The 21,505-nt window shown below is 46.0% G+C and overlaps 1 protein-coding gene across 3 annotated transcripts in view; it reads left to right on the plus strand.

Annotated features, from left to right (window-relative positions):
* Positions 1-3,677: 3,677 nt before the first annotated feature.
* The window catches only part of TP63 (tumor protein p63), a 166,046-nt gene continuing 148,218 nt past the window's right edge, over positions 3,678-21,505 (plus strand). For 2 of the 3 annotated variants that reach the window (XM_087965613.1, XM_087965617.1), the window contains exon 1: positions 3,690-3,819. In XM_087965613.1, coding sequence (XP_087821739.1) covers positions 3,728-3,819 — 92 coding nt within the window. In that variant the 5' untranslated portion in view covers positions 3,690-3,727. Of the gene's footprint in view, positions 3,820-21,505 lie in introns of all 3 variants that reach the window. The other variant, XM_087965615.1, reaches the window with a different exon arrangement.

The raw sequence follows: 21,505 nt of genomic DNA on the forward strand, positions 1-21,505 counted from the left end.
CCCTCTTCTTTGGAAGACTGCCCTCCTGTCTCCCCTGCTCCTTTTGTTCATTAAAATCAGATTAAAGTCAGATTAATAGAGTTGGAAGGGGGCCTTGTAGGTCATCTAGTCCAACCCCTCTCCCTCAAATACCGGAAGACTGCTATCCTGTCTGCCCTGGTCCTTCTCTTCCCTAGACTAGCCAAGCCCAGTTCCTGCAACCATTTTTAAATATGTTTTTAGCCTCCAGTCCCCTAATCCTCTTTGTTGCTCTTCTCTGCACTCTTTCTAGAGTCTCGACATCTTTTTACATTGTGGTGACCAAAACTGGATGCAAATATTCCAGGTGTGGCCTTATTACCAAGGCCTTGTAAAGTGGTATTAAGCTTGGTTCCCCATTCCTGGGAGTTGAATTTTGGGAGTTGAAGTCCAGAGGTCTTAAAGTGGCCAAGATTGGACATTCCCACCCCCCCCCCCCCCCACCCCCATTTTAAATCCTCTCCTGCCTCTTGGGCCTAAGCAGCAAATGGTTGTTATTCTCAAGGGCCATGCTGAATTCCCAAGGAGGGGAATTAGTCAAGATTCCCTGGAATTCCTCCCTTGGATCCCTTGGCTTCCATTCGGGGTCACCCTGGGAGCAAGCTTTGGCAAACTACGGATTGGGCGTCGCTTCCCTGGGGAATAGGACTTCCATGTAACATCGATTCCTTGTTTTGTTTTTGTTCTTCTCCCCCTTCTGGGAGTCTGTCTGAATTTAGCTCCTGATGAATCCCTCCTCGCTCATTCTCCAAAACCGCAAAACTGGTTTAGGTTTACAGCCCTGTCGGGTTTGAGGGAGAGACGGAGGCAGAAGGCACGGAAGAGGTTGTGACCCCACTGCGAAAACGGGGGCCGGCCGTCTGAAAACTTGGAGGTTTGATCTGATGTATTTATAACCCTGTTTTATTATGGGAGAACTTGTTGATGTCGTTCAGCTGCTGCCCTGTTTTCTCTCTCCCTCTATTTTGTTTTTTTTAAAGGGTAGGTGGGTCCTTCTTCCCACTTTGGAATGCTGTAGCCAGTTCCGGTTGCCACGAGACAAAACAAGATGTCGAGACTCTAGAAAGAGTGCAGAGAAGAGCAACAAAGACGATTAAGGAAATGGGGGCTCTAAAACATATGAAGAACGTTGCTGGAATTGGGTAGGTGTAATCGAATGAAAAGACAGGGGGGACATAATAGCAGCCTTCCAATATTTGAGGGGCTGCCCCAAAGAAGAGGAAGGGGTCAACCTATTTTCCAAAGCCCCAGAAGGCAGGACAGAAGCAATGGATGGAAACTCATCCAGGAGAGAGAAGCAATCTGGAACAAAGGAGAAAATTTCCTGACAGGCAGAACAATTAATTAATGGAACAGAAGTTGTCTCCAGAAGTTGCAGGTGCTCCATCACTGGAGGTATTTAAGAAGAGATTGGACAGTCTGAAATAGTCTAGGGCCCCTTGCTCGAGCAGGGGGTTGGACTAGAAGACCTCCAAGGTCCCTTTCAGCTCTGTTGTTCCATTATTCCATGAAAACGTGGCCGTGTTTGTTGGATGCCAGTCTGCTTCTGGGTCCATTTCAAAGGGACCTATAGATCCCTACCGGACACAGGGCTCAGTTACCTACAGAATCGACTTCATCTTGTTCCACCCCATTAAGCAGGGAAAATAGGTTCCCCGACTTTGTCCCTTAAAGAATTGAGAGTGGGGGAGTCCAGGAAGAGGACCGAATACTATTTTTTTTTTTTTTTTGGTAAATTTTATTTGAGTTTTCACAAAAAGAACAGAAATACAAATAAAACATCTTTTTTGAAAGCAGCATAATCCCGGGTTACATTTCTTCGTACAGACGCAAATTCAGGTTCATGCTCATTTTTATATTCTATGCCATATCTTATTACTATTCTACATTTTCTACTATTGACCTCACCCCTTTCCTAAGAGGTCTGTAGGGGACGTGCATAAGCGCACCAACGTGCCCACTGTCCCTGTCCTATTGTTTCTTTTTATTTTTCTTCTATGTATCCATTTCACGTATTCATAACTATGTCTATACTTATACCTATTATCTTGTAAGAGATTGACAAATCAAATCAAATAAATAAAAATTAAAAAGAGAGCTTTGTCTGCCATTGCTCCCACTTTTTGGAACATTTCCCCCCTACCCAGGAAAGTGAGGCAAGGACCCCCCCCCACATCCCCTGGTCTTCCAAAAAGGGTGAAAAATGTGGGTCTGTGGCCTTGTGGGGGGAGCCCAGGGAAGCATTCACCGCTGGGGCTGGTTAGCGCCACAAAAAGCCTTCCCTTTACCTTTCAATTAACATTCACGGCATTTTAATCCTCCTGGCTTTTTTACAATTAGCTTTCATATACTTTAAAGACATGAATGTCTGATTTGTACCCTGTCCAGATTCCCTCTGGGAAGGAGGTGGGCGGCTCAGCAATGTGATAAACAAACAAATAAAATAGCTGAGCTGAATTTAGCCAAAAGGAAGGAAAGGATGGTTGGTTGTTGTTGTTTTTTCCCCCTCTCCAATCTTGGCCAAGGGATTCCCCTAAATTCTGACGCTGGGCTTTTAAAACCACAGAATCCAACGGCAAAAAGCAGCAGAAGGCTGGTGAAAAAAAATAGAAGCAAGATTCAAGCCCTCGCTCAGAGTTTCCACAGGGATGCAGGAGGAATTCTCCACCCACAGCCCTTCTGCTGGTCTGGCTTTGTGGGGGCGAGGCGGGCGCGGGGGGGAGATGGAATCAAGCATGGAAGAGATATTGGAAGCTGAGCAATGCAGAGATGCGCCAGCTCCAGATGTTGAAATGTCTGCAACAAAACCTCCAAGCAGAAAGTACCAAGGACCCCACAGCAATTCTCCTCCTCCTCCTCCTCCTCCTCCTCCTCCTCCTCCTCCTCCTCCTCCTCCTCCTCCTCCTCCTCCTCCTCCTCCTCTCTGTAAGCCTCCCTCCCTTCTAGCACTGATAATGTTCCCTAGTTGGGCCACAAAACGTCTGCAAGAAAACAACCCAGCTCAGAGAGCATCAAGGACCAACACAGTCTTCCTCCTCTCTTCCTCCTCCTCTCCCTCCTTCTCCCCTTTCTCCTTCTCCTTCTCCTCACCCTCCTCCCATTCTTCTCCTCACTCCCTTCTAGCACTGATAATGTTCCCTAGTTGGGCCACAAAACATCTGCAAGAAAACAACCTCCTCCTCTTCCTCCTCCCCTCCTCTTCACAACCCCCTTCCCTTCTAGCACTGATAATGTTCCCTAGTTGGGTCATGAAACAACTGCAAGGAAACCACCCAGCTCAGAGAGCATCAAAGACCCCCCCACAGATGGAGAACTTCTTCATCCCTCACCATTCAGAAGAAAACTGAGATCAGCTTTTCTGTCTCACGCCCCAATTTATTCCAAAAGAATAAACGTTTCAGCTACAAATATTATCTTCTGACGGCACTCGATGTTGTCCCTTTCCAGAGCAGCGGCGCGTCCCGGGAACGCGTCCCAGCGATGCTCAGCTCGGCCAGAGGGACGTTTTGCCATGCTGGGGCGGCGGTCCCCGTTGGGATCTCATTGGCCGGAGAGCCTCAACACTTCCCCCCCCCGTTTGCAAATTGAAGTCCACCAGAGGCTCCACCCCACTCACCCCTTGCAAATTGAAGTCCGCCGTCTTAACATTCAACACACTCGATCCCTGCTTGCCACCTGATCCGGCCGCTTGTCGGCCGCTTGGCTTTCTATGCTACCTCCAGACCCGACCGGGAAGGCGATGAGTCTGGAGACGGGACGCTTCGCTTCTTTGCCATGCTGTCCCGAGGCTTACTTCCAAAGGTGAGTGGCCCCGACCTGGGGAGGGGGAGATCCCTCTTTTCTGCTTGTGGGGCTCCCTGCTATCCTCCTCCCTCTCGGGTAGTGACAGCTGCGGGGCGCGCGAAAGACTTCGCAGCGCCTTTGCGCAATTACGCGCGGGGGTCTCCAAAAATCGGTCGCTTGTAACGCGGACCTTTATTTTCGGGGAGGGGGTGCTTTATCCCACTTTGGGGGTCTTGGGCGAAGCTCTCTCTCTGCCTCGGCCGATGAAGGGGAAATTTTAGAGGATGCCAATTTGTTGGAGCCGGAAGTTTCTGGCAAGACTGGGAAACGGCCGCGTTTTCGCACTTCCCCGCTTTGCGCTCCTTTGATGCTGGCCGGCACCTGTTGCATTCAGACAACATCCTTAGCCAGGTGGAATAAGGATTGGTGAACGGAGTCAAGGATTAAACTTAGTTAGAATCTGGGGGAGTGTTGGTTAGGCTGTGTGAAGAGCGCCTGTTAAATTCACATGAGTGATTCAGAGCAGTATTTTTTTTTTAATATTGGCAACTTTAAGACTGGTGGATTTCAACTCCCAGAATTCCCCAGCCAGGACAGAGGAGGGAGGTATGTTGGACATGTTTGGTGCCTTGAGTTATTTGTATAAATAATAAAGATGGAATAAAAATAAATATAGCTTTTTTTTAAAAAAAACTCTCAATCTGGGTGGTTTTACAGATTACAGATTAACAGAGTTGGAAGGGATTTGGAGGTCATCTAGTCCAACCCCTCACCCAAGCAGGAGACCCCCACACCATTTCTGACAGATGGCAGTCCAGTCTCTTCTTCCAAGCCTCCAGGGATGAAGCTCCCACAACTTCTGAAGGCAACTTCTGTTCCAGGGGTTGATTGTTCTCTCTGTCAGAAAAAAAATCTTATTTCCAGGTTGAATCTCTCCTTGTTCAGTTTCCATCCATTATTCCTTGTCTGGCCTTTGGGTGCTTTAAAAAATAGCTTGACCCCCTTCCTCCTCTCTGGGGCAGCCCCTCAAATATTGGAAGACTGCTATCCTGTCTCCCCTGGTCCTTCTCTTCCCTAGACTAGTCATGCCAAGTTCCTGCAACCATTTTTAAATATGTTTTAGCCTCCAGTTCCCTAATCCTCTTGGTTGCTCTTCTCTGCACACATTCCAGAGTCTCAACATCTTTTTTTTTATAGTGTGGTGACCAAAACTGGATGTTTTTATTATGTCCTTTTAATTGTATAGATATTGAATGGATAAATACATTAAGGTAAATAAATAAATACCACTGGCTAGGGAACTCTGGGAGTTGAAGTCCCCCTGTCTTAAAGTTGCTAACGTTGAGATACCCTGCCCCAGAGAATTCTGTAGCCCCAGATGGTTAATTCAGCATTGGTATGAAAAGAATCCACTTGGAACGACAACAACCAGAAATAGGGCTGGTGTTGGGACACAGGGGTCCTTTCAACACAGTCGCACAGCCTCAGATCGAAGTGTTGTTTCCCTTCTGCAGACTCACAACAATCCTTGTGGATTGTGTTTGGGTGTCAGCCCGTGGTTAACAGATAACAGATAATCAGAGTTGGAAGGGACTTTGTAGGTCATCTAGTCCAACCCCCCACCCAAGCAGAAAACCCTACACCATTTCTGACAGTTGGCAGTTCAATCTCTTCTTGAAGGTCTCAAGTGATGAAGCTCCCACAACTTCTGAGGGCAACTTCTGTTCCATGGGTGGATTGCTCTCCCTGTCAGAAAATTCCTCCTTATTTCCAGGTTGAATCTCTCTCCTTGTTGTTTCCATTCATTGTTCCTTGTCTGGCCTTTGGGTGCTTTGGAGAATAGCTTGACCCCTTCCTCCTCTCTCTGTGGCAGCCCCTCAAATATTGGAAGATGCTCTCCTGTCTCCCCTGGTCCTTCTCTTCCCTAGACTAGCCAGGCCCAGTTCCTGCAACCGTCCATCGCATGTTTCAGCCTCCAGTTCCCTCATCATCCTGGTTGCTTTTCTCTGCACTCTTTCCACAGTCTCAACATCTTTTGTATAGCGTGGTGACCAAAACTGGATGCAGGACTCTAGGTGTGGCCTTACTAAGGCTTTAGTGAGTGGTATTAGTATCTTCCTTGATCTCGATTGTCTCCCTCTGTTAATGCAACTTAGGATTGCATTGGCTTTTTTGGCTGCTGCTGCACATCATTGGCTCCTATTTAGCTGGTTGTCCACTAAGACTCCAAGATCCCTCTTCCAGTTCCTGCTATTGAGCCTATATGTATATATGTGTCCTTTGGGTTTTTCTTGCCTGAATGTAGGACTTGACTTTTCTCTACTCTACTCCTACTCTACTCCTACTCTACTCTACTCTATCATACTGTACTTTACTTTTCTCTACTTTACTTTACTTTACTGGTTGGGGGCAGGCTTGGCGCTATGGATTTCTGTCCCCCTACCCCATAAGTACAGGTGGTGCTTGGCTTATGACCACAGTTGAACCCAAACTTTCCGTTGCTAAGTGAGATGGTTGTTAAGAGAGTTTTGGCCTGTTTTACGACTTTCCTTGCCGCCGTGGTTAAGGGCATTTATTTGTTTATTTATTTTTATTTATATTTATTTATTTATTTGGTTTGTCAATTGCTTACAAGATAATGGGTATAAGTAAAAACATAGTTATGAATACATGGATGCATATAAGAAAAATAAAAAGCAACAATAGGACAGGGACGGTAGGCCCCTACAGGCCTCTTAGGAAAGAGGTGAGGTCAATAGTAGACAGTCTAAGGTTAAAGTTTTTGGGGTTTGGGGAAGAAACCACAGAGTCAGGTAGAGGATTCCAGACATTGACCACTCTGTGGCTGAAGTCGTATTTCCTGCAATCAAGTTTGGTGCGATTAACGTTGAGTTTGTATCTATTGTGTGTTCTTGTGTTGTTATGGTTGAAGCTGAAGTATTCATTGACAGGTAGGACATTGCAATGTATGATTTTATATACTATACTTAGATCGGACCAAAGGCGGCGTAGTTCTAGGTTTTCTAGGTCTAGAATTTCAAGTCTGGTGGCATAAGGTCTTCTGCAACGAGTAGAGGAGTGGAGAACTCTTCTTGTTAAGTATTTCTGGACTTTCTCAACTGTGTTAATATCAGATACGTAATGTGGGTTCCAGACTGATGAGCTGTATTTGAGTATTGGTCTCGCAAATGTTTTGTATGCTCTAGTTAGTAGTGTGATATTACCAGAGAAAAAGCTACGTAGGATTAGGTTAACAACTCTTAATGCCTTTTTGGCTATGTAATTACAGTGGGCTCTAGCACTTAGATCATTAGAGATGAGTATTCCAAGGTCCTTGACAGAGTTTGGATCCTCAACAAGGTCTTGACTATTCAGCTTGTATTTTATTTTCTGATATTTTTTTTGCCAATATGTAAGACAGAGCATTTATTTCTTGAGATTTAAAGATGCCCTTTGTTTGACCATTCTGATACACAGTCAAGGTCTTTTTGTAGGGTAGCAGTATTGTCGGTGGTGTTGAATAGCTTTACATCATCAAGCAAAGAGAACGCAGTTGCTCTTAATATGATCACAGAGGTCATTTATGTAGAGTATGAAGAGAGTTGTTAAGTGAGTTACACGGTCATTAAGTGAATCTGGCTTCCCCCATGGACTTTGCTCGTCAGGTTGCAAAAGGGGATCACATGACCCTCCCTCCCCTGGGACACTGCGACCGTTGTAAATGGGATTGACTTCCCTCCAGAAAGTGTGGGTGCTCCAATACTAAAAGTTTGCAGGAGGAGATTGAACAGCCATTAGTCTGGAATGGTATAGCGTTTCCTGCTTGAGCAGGGGTTGGACTAGAAGACCTCCAAGGTCCCTTCCGTTATTCTGTAATTCTATCATTCTGTTAGTCTATCCTTCCATCCTTTTTTTTTTTTTTTAAAAAAAGAAGGTTTTTAAGAAGAGAATAATTAATCAGAGTTCATTTTCAGAAATTGTGGATACTCCATCACTGGAGGTTTTTTTTTTTTTTTAGAGGAGATTGGACTACCATTCATCTGGAATGATACAGGATCTCCTGCTTGAGCAGTAGGTTGGACTAGAAGACCTGTAGTGTCACTTCTGACTCTGTTATTCTGTAAAAAACATCCCAGTTGCCAAGCATCCAAATTTTGATTATGTGACCCTGGTTCTAAGTGTGAAAAACAACCATGAGTCCCTTTTTAAAGTGCCATTTTAACTTTGATCAGTCACTAAATGAATGGTTGTAAGTTAAGGACTAACTTAACAATCAATGGAGCTCCTATGTGCCTCAGTTGTCATTTTAACTGGTGGAGAGAAATTATTCCTTATCAGATTAAGCAGTGATTAATATCCAAAAATCAAGGTTTGGAATTCAGGGAATTTCTGTTAAGATCATATCAGATCAGGCCAATCCAAAAGTTATCCAGTCTAGTTTTCTAGTTTTTGGAGGATGACCTATCTATTGCCAAGGCTGTTATTCAAAGGTAGGTTGCTCTTGAATATGGAGGTTCCACTTTGTTTGGATTTGTTGGCTAACTTCCATTTTGTTCATAATAGCTCCTGGGTTGCAATTGACATCTTTGATATACTGTTTTTTTTTCCTTTTTAATTTGAGTTATAACTGTCACTCCAAATTGTCATTCGCAACCCAGTTCAGTCCAGTGGTTACAACTCCAGGCTACAAAGCAGGAGAACACGAGTTCAAGTCCTGCCTCAGCCATGGAAAGCTGGCTGGGTGACTTTAGGCCAATCACCAGGAGGCTGGGAATTCTAGTCCCGCTTTAGGCATGAAATCTTTGGGCCCAATCCACCTCTCAGGGTTGTTGTTGTGGGGAAAATAGAAGGAGGAAGGTGCGTTAGATATGTTTGCTGCCTGGAATTATTTTGTCATTGTACAACAAAATGGATTGCTTTTGCTCCAGGGACAACTGAGAGATGGGAACAGAGGACAAGATAGTGGCAACACTTAAGATACGAGTAGTAAACTTGCCTCCTTTTGACCTGAGCCTGGATAAACTGCACTATGTAGAACAGAGTCCCCAAACTTGGCAACTGTAAGACTTGTGGACTTCAACTCCCAGAATTCCCCAGCCAGGCATTTTAAGTTTAATGTTTAGGGTGGGATATGGAGGCCACAAATCCTGCAACAGACTCTGAAGTCCCCACTTCTTAAAGCTGCTAAGGTTGAGAAACACTGTTCATCTTCTGGAATCCTCCAGAAGTCCATCCATCTTAAAACATTGAGGCTGGAGGATTCTGGGAATTGAAGTCCACCCCTCTTAAAACACGGCAGCTGGAGGATTCTGGGAGTTGAAATCCATCTTCAAACAAGTGGAAGATTCTAAGAATTGAAGTCCATTCATCTTAAAACATGGCGGCTGGAAGATTTGGGAAGCTAAAGTCTATCCATCTTAAAACATGGAGGCTGGAGAATTCTGGGATCTGAAGTCCATCCATCTTAAAACATGGGAGTTGAAGTCCACCCCTCTTAAAACATGGCAGCTGGAGGATTCTGGGAGTTGAAATCCATCTTCAAATAAGTGGAAGATTCTAAGAATTGAAGTCCATCCATCTTAAAACATGGCGGCTGGAAGATTCGGGAAGCTGAAGTCCATCTTCAAACAAGTGGAGGATTCTGGGAATTGAAGTCCATCCATCTTAAAACATGGTGGCTGGAGAATTCTGGGATCTGAAGTCCATCCATCTTAAAACATGGGAGTTGAAGTCCACCCCTCTTAAAACATGGCAGCTGGAGGATTCTGGGAGTTGAAATCCATCTTCAAATAAGTGGAAGATTCTAAGAATTGAAGTCCATTCATCTTAAAACATGGCGGCTGGAAGATTCGGGAAGCTGAAGTCCATCTTCAAACAAGTGGAGGATTCTGGGAATTGAAGTCCATCCATCTTAAAACATGGTGGCTGGAGAATTCTGGGATCTGAAGTCCATCCATCTTAAAACATGGGAGTTGAAGTCCACCCCTCTTAAAACATGGCAGCTGGAGGATTCTGGGAGTTGAAATCCATCTTCAAATAAGTGGAAGATTCTAAGAATTAAAGTCCATCCATTTTGAAACATGGCAGCTGGAGAATTCTGGGAGCTGAAGTCCATCCATTTTGAAACATGGCAGCTGGAGAATTCTGGAAGCTGAAGTCCATCCATCTTGAAATATGGCGGCTGGAGAATTCTGGGAGCTGAAGTCCATCCATCTTGAAACATGGCAGCTGGAGAATTCTGGAAGTTGAAGTCCATCCATCTTGAAACATGGCGGCTTAAAGATTCTGGAAGCTGAAGTCCATCTATCTTAAAACATGGCAGCTAGAGAATTCTGGGAATTGAACTCCATCCATCTACTGAAATGGAGAAACTCTGGGTCTGGAGAAGCAGCCGCGCCTTCTGGACACGATGAGGTTTGGCCACGGGGGGGGGGGGTCCTTGCTCAGCCCATTTTGCAAGCCCGTGCAAAATGCAGGAAGGTTGACGTCCAACAGGCAGTGTGAAATTGCACGCTGTATCGGCATCTCAGCTCCTTGGGCCGGAGGAATGCGGAGCAGGGCCAGGAACCGAGACCCTGGAAGGCTGCCTTGAATTTGGGAGGCCGCCGGCTTCTGATTACAAAGGCCTTTGGATCCCTTGGCAATGGAGGCTGGCGAAGGAGAGCCAAGAGGAAGCAGAAGGCGAAGGAACCAGAAGCGTTTTGCTGAGCCAGTCAATCGTCAGAAACCCCTCAGATGAGCCAGCAAGAAGAGAACTGGGTTGGGCCAGTCTAGAGAAAAGGGGGACCAGCGGGGACAGGATAGCAGTGCTCCAATATTTGAGGGGCTGCCCCAAAGAAGAGGGAGTCAAGCTATTCTCCAAAGCGAAAGAAAGAAAGAAAAAGAAAGAAAGAAGAAAGAAAGAAAGAAAGAAAGAAAAGAAAGAAGAAAAGAAAGAAAAAGAAAGAAAGAAAGAAAGAAAAGAGAGAAGAAAGAAAGAAAGAAAAGAAAGAAAGAAAGAAAGAAAGAAAGAAAGAAAGAAAGAAAGAAAGAAAGAAAGAAGAAAGAAAGAAAATCTGAGCAAGCTACGGATGGACAGAAGACCTGTCTACTTTGATGAAAAGAAGGACCAGGGGGGAGACAGGAGAGCATCTTCCAATATTTGAGAGGCTGCTCCAAAGAAGAGGCAGTCAAGCTATTCTCCAAAGCGAAAGAAAGAAAGAAAAAAAAAGAAAGAAAGAAAGAAAGAAAGAAAGAAAGAAAGAAAGAAAGAAAGAAAGAAAGAAAGAAAGAAAGAAAGAAAGAAAGAAAGAAAGAAAGAAAGAAAATCTGAGCAAACTACGGATGGACAGAAGACATGTCTAGTTTGATGAAAAGAAGGACCAGGGGATAGCAGAAGGACAGGATAGCATCTTCCAGTGTTTGAGGGGCTGCTCCAAAGAAGAGGCAGTCAAGCTATTCTCCAAAGCGTCTAGAAAGAAGAGAAAGAAAGAAAGAGTAAAAAGAAAGAAAGAAAGAAAAGAAAAGAAGAAAGAAAGAAAGAAAGAAAGAAAGAAAGAAAGAAAGAAAGAAAGAAAGAAAGAAAGAAAGAAAGAAAGAAAGAAAGAAAATCTGAGCAAACTATGGATGGACAGAAGACATGTCTACTTTGATGAAAAGAAGGACCAGGGGAGACAGGAGAGCATCTTCCAATATTTGAGGGGCTGCCCCAAAGGAGAGGAAGGGGGTCAAACTATTCTCCAAGCACCAAAGAAGGCAGGACAAGAAGCAAAGGATGGAAACTGAGCAAGGAGAGAAGCAACCTAGAACCAAGGAGGAATTTCCTAACAGGGAGGACAATGAATCAGTGGAACTGCTTGCCACCAGAAGTGGTGGGGGCTCCATCCCTGGAAGGTTTTTAAGAAGAGATTGCAGAGCCGCTTGTCTTCCTGCCCAGCCTATCAATGCCAGCTAAAGTGGAGGAAGGGTAGAGCCCTTGTTCCTGCCCCCACCCCCACCCCCCGCCCCCACAGGTTTCCTGCATTTCTTGGCTCTGTCAGGCGAAGCGCCACATGAAAGTCTTTGGGGAGAAAGCTTTGGGGAGCTGGAGAATTTGGGGAGTGTGGAGAGACGGGAGGAACGAACTGAGGGGACAATAGAAGGATCCGCTCCAGTGTAATCCTTTCGAAGACGGAGATACGCCTTGCGCAGACAGGAGGCTTAAGAGGGATGGGGGAAACAAACCGCCCTGGCAGGAAAGTGAGCAGGGGAGGGGGTGGGGAGAGGCTGAGGAAGAGGAGGAGGAAGGAGGAGGAGGAGGAGGAGGAGGAGGGAGGAGGAGGAGGAGGAGGAGGAGGAGGAGGAGGAGGAGGAGAAGAATAGGAAAGGGGAAGGGGAAAGACAAAGGAAATAGGAGAAGAATAGGAGAAGGAGAAGGAGGAAGAAGAGAAGGAGGAGAAAAGGAGGAGGAGGAGGAGGAGGAGAAGAATAAGAGAAGGGGAAAGATACCTTCCTTCCTTCCTTCTTGCAGCTTCTCCTTTTCCCTTTCTTATCCCATCTCCTTCCTTCCTTCCTTCCTTCCTTCCTTCCTTCCTTCCTTCCTTCCTTCCTTCCTTCCTTCCTTCCTTCCTTCCTTCTTGCAGTTTCTTCCTTCCATCTTCCTTCCTTTCCCTTTCTTTTCATTCCCTTCCTTCCTTCCTTCCTTCCTTCCTTCCTTCTTGCAGTTTCTTCCTTCCTTTCCTTTCTTTTCATTCCATCTTCCTTCCTTCCTTCCTTCCTTCCTTCTTGCAGTTTCTTCCTTCCTTTCCCTTTCTTTTCATTCCATCTTCCTTCCTTCTTGCATCTTCTCCTTTTCCCTTTCTTATCCCGTCTCCTTCCTTCCTTCCTTCTTGCAGTTTCTTCCTTCCTTTCCCTTTCTTTTCATTCCATCTTCCTTCCTTCTTGCATCTTCTTCCTTTCCCTTTCTTATTCCACCTCCTTCCTTCCTTCCTTCCTTCCTTCCTTCCTTCCTTCCTTCCTTCCTTCCTTCCTTCTTGCATTCTTCCTTCCTTTCCCTTTCTTTTCATTCCATCTTCCTTCCTTCTTGCATCTTCTCCTTTTCCCTTTCTTATCCCATCTCCTTCCTTCCTTCCTTCTTGCAGTTTCTTCCTTCCTTTCCCTTTCTTTTCATTCCATCTTCCTTCCTTCTTGCATCTTCTTCCTTTCCTTTCTTATTCCACCTTCCTTCCTTCCTTCCTTCCTTCCTTCCTTCCTTCCTTCCTTCCTTCCTTCCTTCCTTCCTTCCTTCCTTCCTTCCTTCCTTCCTTCCTTCTCCTGACAGCCAAGGGAGGGGAGGAGAGAAAAGGAAAGGAGAAAAGGGGAGGGGAAGAAAAAAACACAGCAGGTGCAACCTGTGCAAAGCCCCTCTTAATCCCCCCGCGCATCTCCCCCTTTCCAGGGAGTCTGGCTGTCATTTCCGAAATGGGAGTGGCTGATTTGTAAACATCTTCTCCCCCTCACCCCGATGTGGGAGGGGAGGGGATATAATTACCTACCTGGGTGCACCAGCCTTTGATCCCGAGGGGGGGGTGTTTGTGGACTGGGGGACTGTGGTTGCGTGCAGTCCCAGGGGGAAGCTGCTGGGCAAGGCTGAGATGGAAGTTTCCTCCCTCCCTCCCCAGCCCAGGAGTTGGCTTTCTCGCGCCCACATTCCGACACTAGGAGGGGAGCCAAGCCCCCCCCCCCCCCAGAACCCCCCTGGGAAAGGAACTCGGCCAGGGTTGGGCTGGCACTCTTCAGGGGGCAGCTTTTGCCAAGCCGGCATCCTGATTTTCACACACACACACACACACACACACACACACACCTTGAATTAAAGGGGGCTCCTAAGGCAAGGTCTCGCTAAAAGCCCCTAAGAAAGTGCCTGCAAAAACCAAGAGGGGGGAAAAATGGAGAAGTTCCTGACCAGAGAAAGCAAAGAAGAAGGTGTCAATCATCATATCTGCCCTCCAGAAATAGTAACCCCGCTCCTTCTGGTTATCGGATAGTAGACAGTGCACGTAAAATCTCCCTTTTCTTCCTCCTCCTCTCCATAAACCTCCCTCCCTTCTAGCACTGTTGATGTTCCCTAGTTGGGTCATGAAACGTCTGCAAGAAAACCAGCAAGCTCAGAGGGCACCAAGGATCCCACTTTTCCTCCTCCTCCTCCTCCTCCTCCTCCTCCTCCTCCTCCTCCTCCTCCTCCTCCTCCTCCTCCTCCTCCTCCTCCTCCTCCCTCTTCTCAACAAACCTCCCTCCCTTCTAGCACTGATGACATTCCCTAGTTGGGTCATGAAACGTCTGTAAGAAAACCACCAAGCTCAGAGAGGCACCAAGGATCCCACTGATTTTCCTCCTCCTCCTCCTCCTCCTCCTCCTCCTCCTCCTCCTCCTCCTCCTCCTCCTCCTCCTCCTCCTCCTCCTCCTCCTCCCTCCTCTTCTCAACAAACCTCCCTCCTTCTAGCACTGTTGATGTTCCCTAGTTGGGTCATGAAACGTCTGCAAGAAAACCAGCAAGCTCAGAGGGCACCAAGGATCCCACTATTTTCCTCCTCCTCCCCTCCTCCTCCTCCTCCTCCTCCTCCTCCTCCTCCTCCTCCTCCCTCTTCTCAACAAACCTCCCTCCCTTCTAGCACTGTTGATGTTCCCTAGTTGGGTCATGAAACGTCTGCAAGAAAACCAGCAAGCTCAGAGGGCACCAAGGATCCCACTATTTTCCTCCTCCTCCTCCTCCTCCTCCTCCTCCTCCTCCTCCTCCTCCTCCTCCTCCTCCTCCTCCTCCTCCCTCCTCCTCCTCCTCCTCCTCCTCCTCCTCCTCCTCCTCCTCCTCCTCCTCCCTCTTCTCAACAAACCTCCCTCCCTTCTAGCACTGTTGATGTTCCCTAGTTGGGTCATGAAACGTCTGCAAGAAAACCACCAAGCCACCAAGCCAGAGAACATCAATGACCCTTCAAGTGTTTGGCTTAATTTAGCCCAACTCTTGAGTTATATAGTTTTAACTAAAGATTAGATTGATCAATCAATCAATCAATACATTGATTGATAGATAATTGTAGATAGACAGACAGACAGACAGATAATGTGAACATGATTGTGATGATAGATAAGTAGACAGACACAGAAAACAGGATGAAAACCGACAGATAGACAGAGAGATTGCAGTAGAAAGATAATTGCTAGATAGCAATGAGCGAGACAAACACAGATAACAGATGACAGACGGATTGGTAGGTAGAAATAGATAGTCATAGAGAGAGAGATAGTCATACATGACAGATCAATAGATAGTGATAGTGATATATAGATAGAGTAGATAGTAGATGGTAGGTTGGTAAGTGGATTGATAGAGATAGAGATAGATGATAGATATATAGTCATAAATAGAGAGAGAGCAATAGACAGATGGTATAGATAGATGGATAGATAGATTAAAGAGAGAGAGATTGCAATGGGGAGATGATAGATAGCAACGAGAGAAACAAACATAACAGGTGACAGATGGATGGATTGGTAGATAGATAGATAGATAGATAGATAGATAGATAGATAGATAGAGTCATACATGATAGATAAATCAATAGATAGTGATAGTGATAAATATATAGATAGATAGAGTAGATACCAGATGGTAGGTTGGTAAGTGGATTGATAGAGATAGATAGAGATAGATGATAGATATATAGTCATAAATAGAGAGATAGTCATAGACAGATGGTATAGATAGATGGATAGATAAATTAAAGAGAGAGAGATTGCAATAGAGAGATGATAGATAGCAACGAGAGAAACAAACATAACAGATGACAGATGGATGGATTGGTAGATAGATAGATAGATAGATAGATAGATAGATAGATAGATAGATAGAGTCATACATGATAGATAAATCAATAGATAGTGATAGTGATAAATAAATAAGACAGATAGATGATAGATAATGATAGATAGATAAATAGATACCCAAAGACAGATCAAAAGCTTTCAAGATTTATCTAACACAAGAAGAAGAAAAAGACACCCCCGGAAGGAAATCCTGTCAAACCCCCCCCCCCCCCAATTTCTGGCCAAGGGACCCGAATGCCAACGGGGGAGGAACCAACCAACCCCCTCCAAACAGACCTACACTTTCCAGAAGTTTTACCCTCTATGAAAACCATCTTTTCACAAACTTTTGTCCCGTGATAAGAAGTCACGTGATTTCCCCCCTTTTTTGCAACCTCCTGACCAGCAAAGCCTGCCGGGAAGCCCAGCTCGCTTAACAACAATGTGACTCACTTAAAGACGGCAGCGATTCGCTTCACAACAGTGGCGAGAAGGGCCACCAAATGGGCCAAAACTCACGTTAACGATAGTGGATCTCACTCAGCAATGGGAATTTGGGGCTCAGTTGTGGTCGTAACTTAGATCGAGGGTGGCTTTCAATGCCCAGAACCTTGAGAACGGAGGGAAAGGACCAATAATAATAATAATAATAATAAACAAATCTTCAGGTGAGCTTTGAACATGTCCGCCCCCTGTGTTCTGCATTCTGAGCTTGGGCTGGCATGGCCTCTGCAAAAGTCCAATTTCCTCACCCGGAAATATTTTGCAAACCTCTGTCTCAAACTTCACAACTCTCAAACTTCACAACAGTGAGGAGGTTACAGTAGGCACCAGAGAGATATCCAGAGAGGCGATTAAAAGGCTGCCAACAGCACTACACATTTCCACGAAGGAGCTCATAAAGAAGCTGTGTTTCCCCAAAAATAAGACCCTGCCTTATATACTGTATATATATTTTCCCACCAAAAAAAGGCACCAGGTCTTATTTTCGGGGGACGTCCTCCACTGATTAACCTCACTTGCGCATGTCGCCTCCACTCAGCCCCCCGCCTCCTTTTTGCTGTCAGAGGCCTTCAAAAACGACTTGTTCTGCGGCCTGAAGGCCTCTGCATCCCATAATAGAGCTCAGGATCGATCCTGAGCTTTGTTCTCAGCTCCAGAGGCCTTCAGGAAAGCCTTGCCAGCCTTGCCGGCGGCAGAAGAAACGGGCCAGCCAGGCAGGTGTTGGGGTGTGCGAGGCCTGGCAAAGGTACACCTGTCCAAAGGTAAGCAGTAGGGCGGCTCCACCCCCCTATCCTCATCCTAGCTTAATTTCTACCCGTCTACTCTGGAGTGGGCGGGATCTTAATTAGGGCTTATTTTGAGGGGTAGGGCTTATATTGGGCACATGTATAAAAATCAAGGTAGGACTTACGTTCAGGATAGGTCATATTTTCAGGGAAACAGGGTACTTGACTTATGACCATCATGGAGCCCAAAATTTCTGTCACTAAGCGAGGCAGTCGTTCAGTGAGTTTTGCCCCATTTTTACCTTTCTTGCCACTTTTCTTGTTAAGGGAATCACTGCAGCAGATCAATGAGTACCCCGGTTGCCAGAAGATCACAAAAGGGGATCGTGTGACCTTGGGACACTGCAACCGTCATAAGTACATGCCAGTTGCCAAGCTTCTGAATTTGGATTCACATGACCACTGGGATGCTGCTGTGGACATTAAGTGTGAGAGAAATGGTCATAAGTCCCCTTTTTTCAGTGCCGTTGTAACTTTGGACGGGTGACTTAATGAACTATTTTAAGCTGAGAGTACCTGTCTATTTCCTTTTTTCCTCTCTTCTCTGCTTTCCAAAATCCAGCATATTGTTTTTCTGAAAAGTGACATTTTCCAAGCCGGAACAGAATTTAGGTATTTGAAGTGCAACTTTTCCAAATTACATCCGGCATTATTTCATCCAGGCACGATTTATTGATGTTGCTTCCTAGAGGGCCATCTGTCCAAACAGGTTGAAAAAAAATCGATCATTGAAAATTCAGGCTCCTGTCAGATTTAATTACTGTGCACCAGGATGTGTTTTTTTTGGGGGCAACATTCTTTGGGGTTTGACTTTGACAGGTTTAGCATCTGAGCTTCCTTTCGGATTGAGGTTTTATTGGTAAATTTTCAGGTTGCTTTTAGAAAAAGCTCTATGGGACTTTTTACAGTAGAAACATTCTTTGTTGGAGTGTGATATCATCTGAATGCAGCAACTGTGTTGAGTTATCCTGCTTTGAGAATTTATGGGAAACCCACCAGTATAAATGCTCAGGAAGCATAATATCCATCCATCCATCCATCCATCCATCCATCCATCCATCCATCCATCCATCCATCCATCTTTATATTTATATTTATCTGCCTCTTTCTTTCAATTTCTCTCTACTTAGCTACCTACCAACCATCTATCACCTATCTATCCATTATCTATCTATCCATCTATCATCTACTATCTATCATCTTTCTTTCTTTCTATCTATATCTATCTATATCTATCTCTATCTATCATCTATCCTATCTATCTACCTACCTACTATCTATTATCTCTCTATATTTATCTAGCTACTCTACTATTTACTTAGCTATCTAATACCTATTCATCTATCTACCTATTATCTTTCTACCTATTATCTATCTATCTACCTACCTACCTCCATCCACCTACCAAACTACCATCTGTCTGTCTGTCTAACTGTCAGAAAATTTCTCCTTATTTCCAGATTGAATCTCTCCTTGTTCACTTTCCATCCATTCTTCCTTGTCTGGCCTTCAGGTGCTTTAGAAAATAGCTTGACCCCTTCCTCCTCTCTGGGGCAGCCCCTCAAATATTGGAAGATGATATCCTGTCTCCCCTGGCCCTTTTGTTCATTAAAATCAGATTAAAGTCGGATTAACAGAGTTGGAAGGGACCTTGTAGGTCATCTAGTCCAACCCCTTGCCCTCAAATATTGGAAGACTGCTCTCCTGTCTCCCCTGGTCCTTCTCTTCCCTAGACTAGCCAGGCCCAGTTCCTGCAACCGTTCTTCATATGTTTCAGCCTCCAGTCCTCTCATCCTCCTGGTTGCTCTTCTCTGCACTTTTTCTAGAGCCTCAACATCTTTTTGATAATGTGGTGAACAAAACTGGATGCAGGACTCTAGGTGTGGCCTTACTAAGGCTTTAGTGAGTGGTATTAGTACCTCCCTTGATCTCGATTGTATTCCTCTGTTAATGCAACTAAGGATTGCATTGGCTTTTTTGGCTGCTGCTGCACACGGCTGGCTCCTATTTAGCTGGTTGTCCACTAAGACTCCAAGATCCCCCTCCCAGTTCCTGCTATTGAGCCTGGTTTCACCCAGTCTATTATATGTGTCCTTTGGGTTTTTCTTGCCTAATGTGTAGGACTTTCCTTTTCTTTTAATCAGTGGGGGAAACGTGTTGTGTGAATGCAACTCTCCGAAAGCATTGTTTGATTTAATTTTAATATAAATTTTAATTGTCTGATTTAAGCACTGTTTGATTAATTTTGCACCAGGGAGAAAAGCCTTGAATTGTGGGTGTTTGGCTGGAGTGGACTTTGCTGGGGGGCTCACTTCCCTCTGCCAGGGGTGGGGGTGGGGGGTTGGACTAGATGACCCACAAGGTCCCTTCCAATTCTGATTATCTGTAAGATTTATCTGCTGACCCTTGCTGAAGCCTGAACCTATGTATCCATCTTGCAATACCATCCCCCCACCCAGCCATCCCCGCCATTGAGGCACCCCCCAAAAAAAAGGCTGGGAAAGATCCAGAGGCCCGCTGAGGGGGCGCCATAAGGCACTAACATCACCTCGGAGGGCGCCAGGTTGCAAAAGGGCGCTTGCCCCCTTTGCCCTATTGCAATGGGGAGGAAGGCAAGTCTGGACTTGCAAATCCGGACACGTCACGGGCTGCAACCGCTCCGGCGCCCAGCAGGGGGCAGCAGAGAGAAACGCGCCCTCTTAGGGTTGCTGAGCCGAAAAACAAAAACCCACCTTTTCTTTTTCTTTTTTGCATCAAAATTTTTGCAAAATTGCAATACTTTTTGCAACCCAGGGACCTCCAGCTGGGTTTGGCACAGCCTCTCCCAGAATTCCCAGCGGGCCGGCTGAGGATTCTGGGAATTCCCACGCAGAAACTTGCAGAAGAGAAGCCAGGTGGGGAGCGCGCCGTCTCTTCGCTTTTGCAAGCCCGGGGATTGGGGGCGGGGGCGGGGGGTCCTCAGGTACAGGTGCTTCACCTAATGAGCATATGCAAACGAGCTCGGCGGGACAGCGGAGCGCCTGAACTGGGGCGGAAGGAGCTGGGTAGGTGGGTTTCCCTCCTGCAGCCCGCAAACCCCGAATCCTGGCTTGTTTTTCCCAGAGAAGAGGGGGGCTGAACCTGGAATGGTCCAATTGCCCGGGTCTCGGCCTTTCGTTGGGGTAGGAATTGGGGGTGCGGGGAGGGATGCCTGGGGGGGCTTTCAAGGCCTCCTTTGAAAGCCCCCAATTCCTTCTAAAATGGCAAATGGTGGTTTTGTCCTTGTGCTTGGTGGTGGTGGTGGTGGGGCTGGAAGAATAAATAGAGGAGGGGGTTTCCTTCCCTTCCCTCTTCTTTCATCCTTTCTTTTCTTCCTCTCCTTTCCTTTCCTTCCCTTCCCTTCCCTTCCCCTCCATCTTCTTCTTTCCTTCTTTCCTGCGGGTGGGGTGGGGCAGAAACATGGCTCCCTCTCACTCATCCCCCTTTTTCGTTCTTCCCCTCCCTTCTTCATCCTTTCCTTCCTCTTCCCCTTCCCTCTTCCTTTCCTTTCCCACCTCTCATTTTCTTCCCTCCATCCTGTCCTTTCCCTCTTTCTCTTGTTCCTTCCTCTCCTTTCCTTCCTTCTCATTCCCGTTGTCTTTCCTCCCTCATTTCCTCTCTCCTTTAATTCCCATTTCCTTTCCTCTGTCCATCCTCCTCATCTCCTTTTTCCTTCCACTTTTCTTTTCCTCCTTCCCTTCTTCTTTTCTTTCCCTTCTTCCCACCTATTTCCTTCCTTCCCCTCCCCTCTCCATTTTCCTCCCTCCCTTTTTCCTCCCTCCTTCCCTTTCTCCCCCCTTCCTTCCTTCCTTCCTTCCTTCTTTCTCTCTCTCTCTCTCCTTCCTCTCCTTTCCTTCCTTCTCATTCCCGTTGTCTTTCCTCCCTCGTTTCCTCTCTCCTTTAATTCCCATTTCCTTTCCTCTGTCCATCCTTCTCATCTCCTTTTTCCTTCCACTTTTCTTTTCCTCCTTCCCTTTTTCTTTCTTTCCCTCCTTCCCTTCTGCCCACCTATTTCCTTCCTTCCCCTCCCCTCTCCATTTTCCTCCCTCCCTTTTCCTCTCTCCTTCCCTTTCCCCTTCCTTCCTTCCTTCCTTCCTTCCTTCCTTCCTTCCTTCCTTCCTTTCTCTCTCTCTCCTTCCTTCCTTCCTCTCTCTCCCTTCCTTCCCCCTCCTCCCCTTCTTCTCATTCCCATCTTTCCTCTCCTGTCCAGTGTTTCCATAAAGCCCCAGATAATAATTATGAAACCGGAATGAGTAAAGTCGCATTCAATCAAAAAAGCAATTAGCATCAGTGTCAAACACACAACATTCATGTAATATTCAATCGTGGAATAACATCCAGCCCTTTGCAAACAAAAGGTTTTTAAAAGCTCAGTTTTAGCTTCTTATGTGTGGAAATATCTCCCCACTAACCCTAACACACACACATACACACACACACACACACACAGAGTGAGAGATCCCTGGACCAGAGCATCCCTGCAAAAGTCCTACCAATTATCTTTTCCCTCTGAATTCGCCCGCACTAGACAATAACCTGGTGTGTGAAGCACGTAACCTAGTTAGTTCAAAGTCTAGGTTCTGCCTTTGCAAAGGCAACGG

This window comes from Notechis scutatus, chromosome 4 (assembly GCF_049901735.1).
Source record: "Notechis scutatus isolate UNSWTSFEM ecotype Mainland chromosome 4, rNotScu1.2, whole genome shotgun sequence".
In the NCBI taxonomy this organism is placed as follows: domain Eukaryota; kingdom Metazoa; phylum Chordata; class Lepidosauria; order Squamata; family Elapidae; genus Notechis; species Notechis scutatus.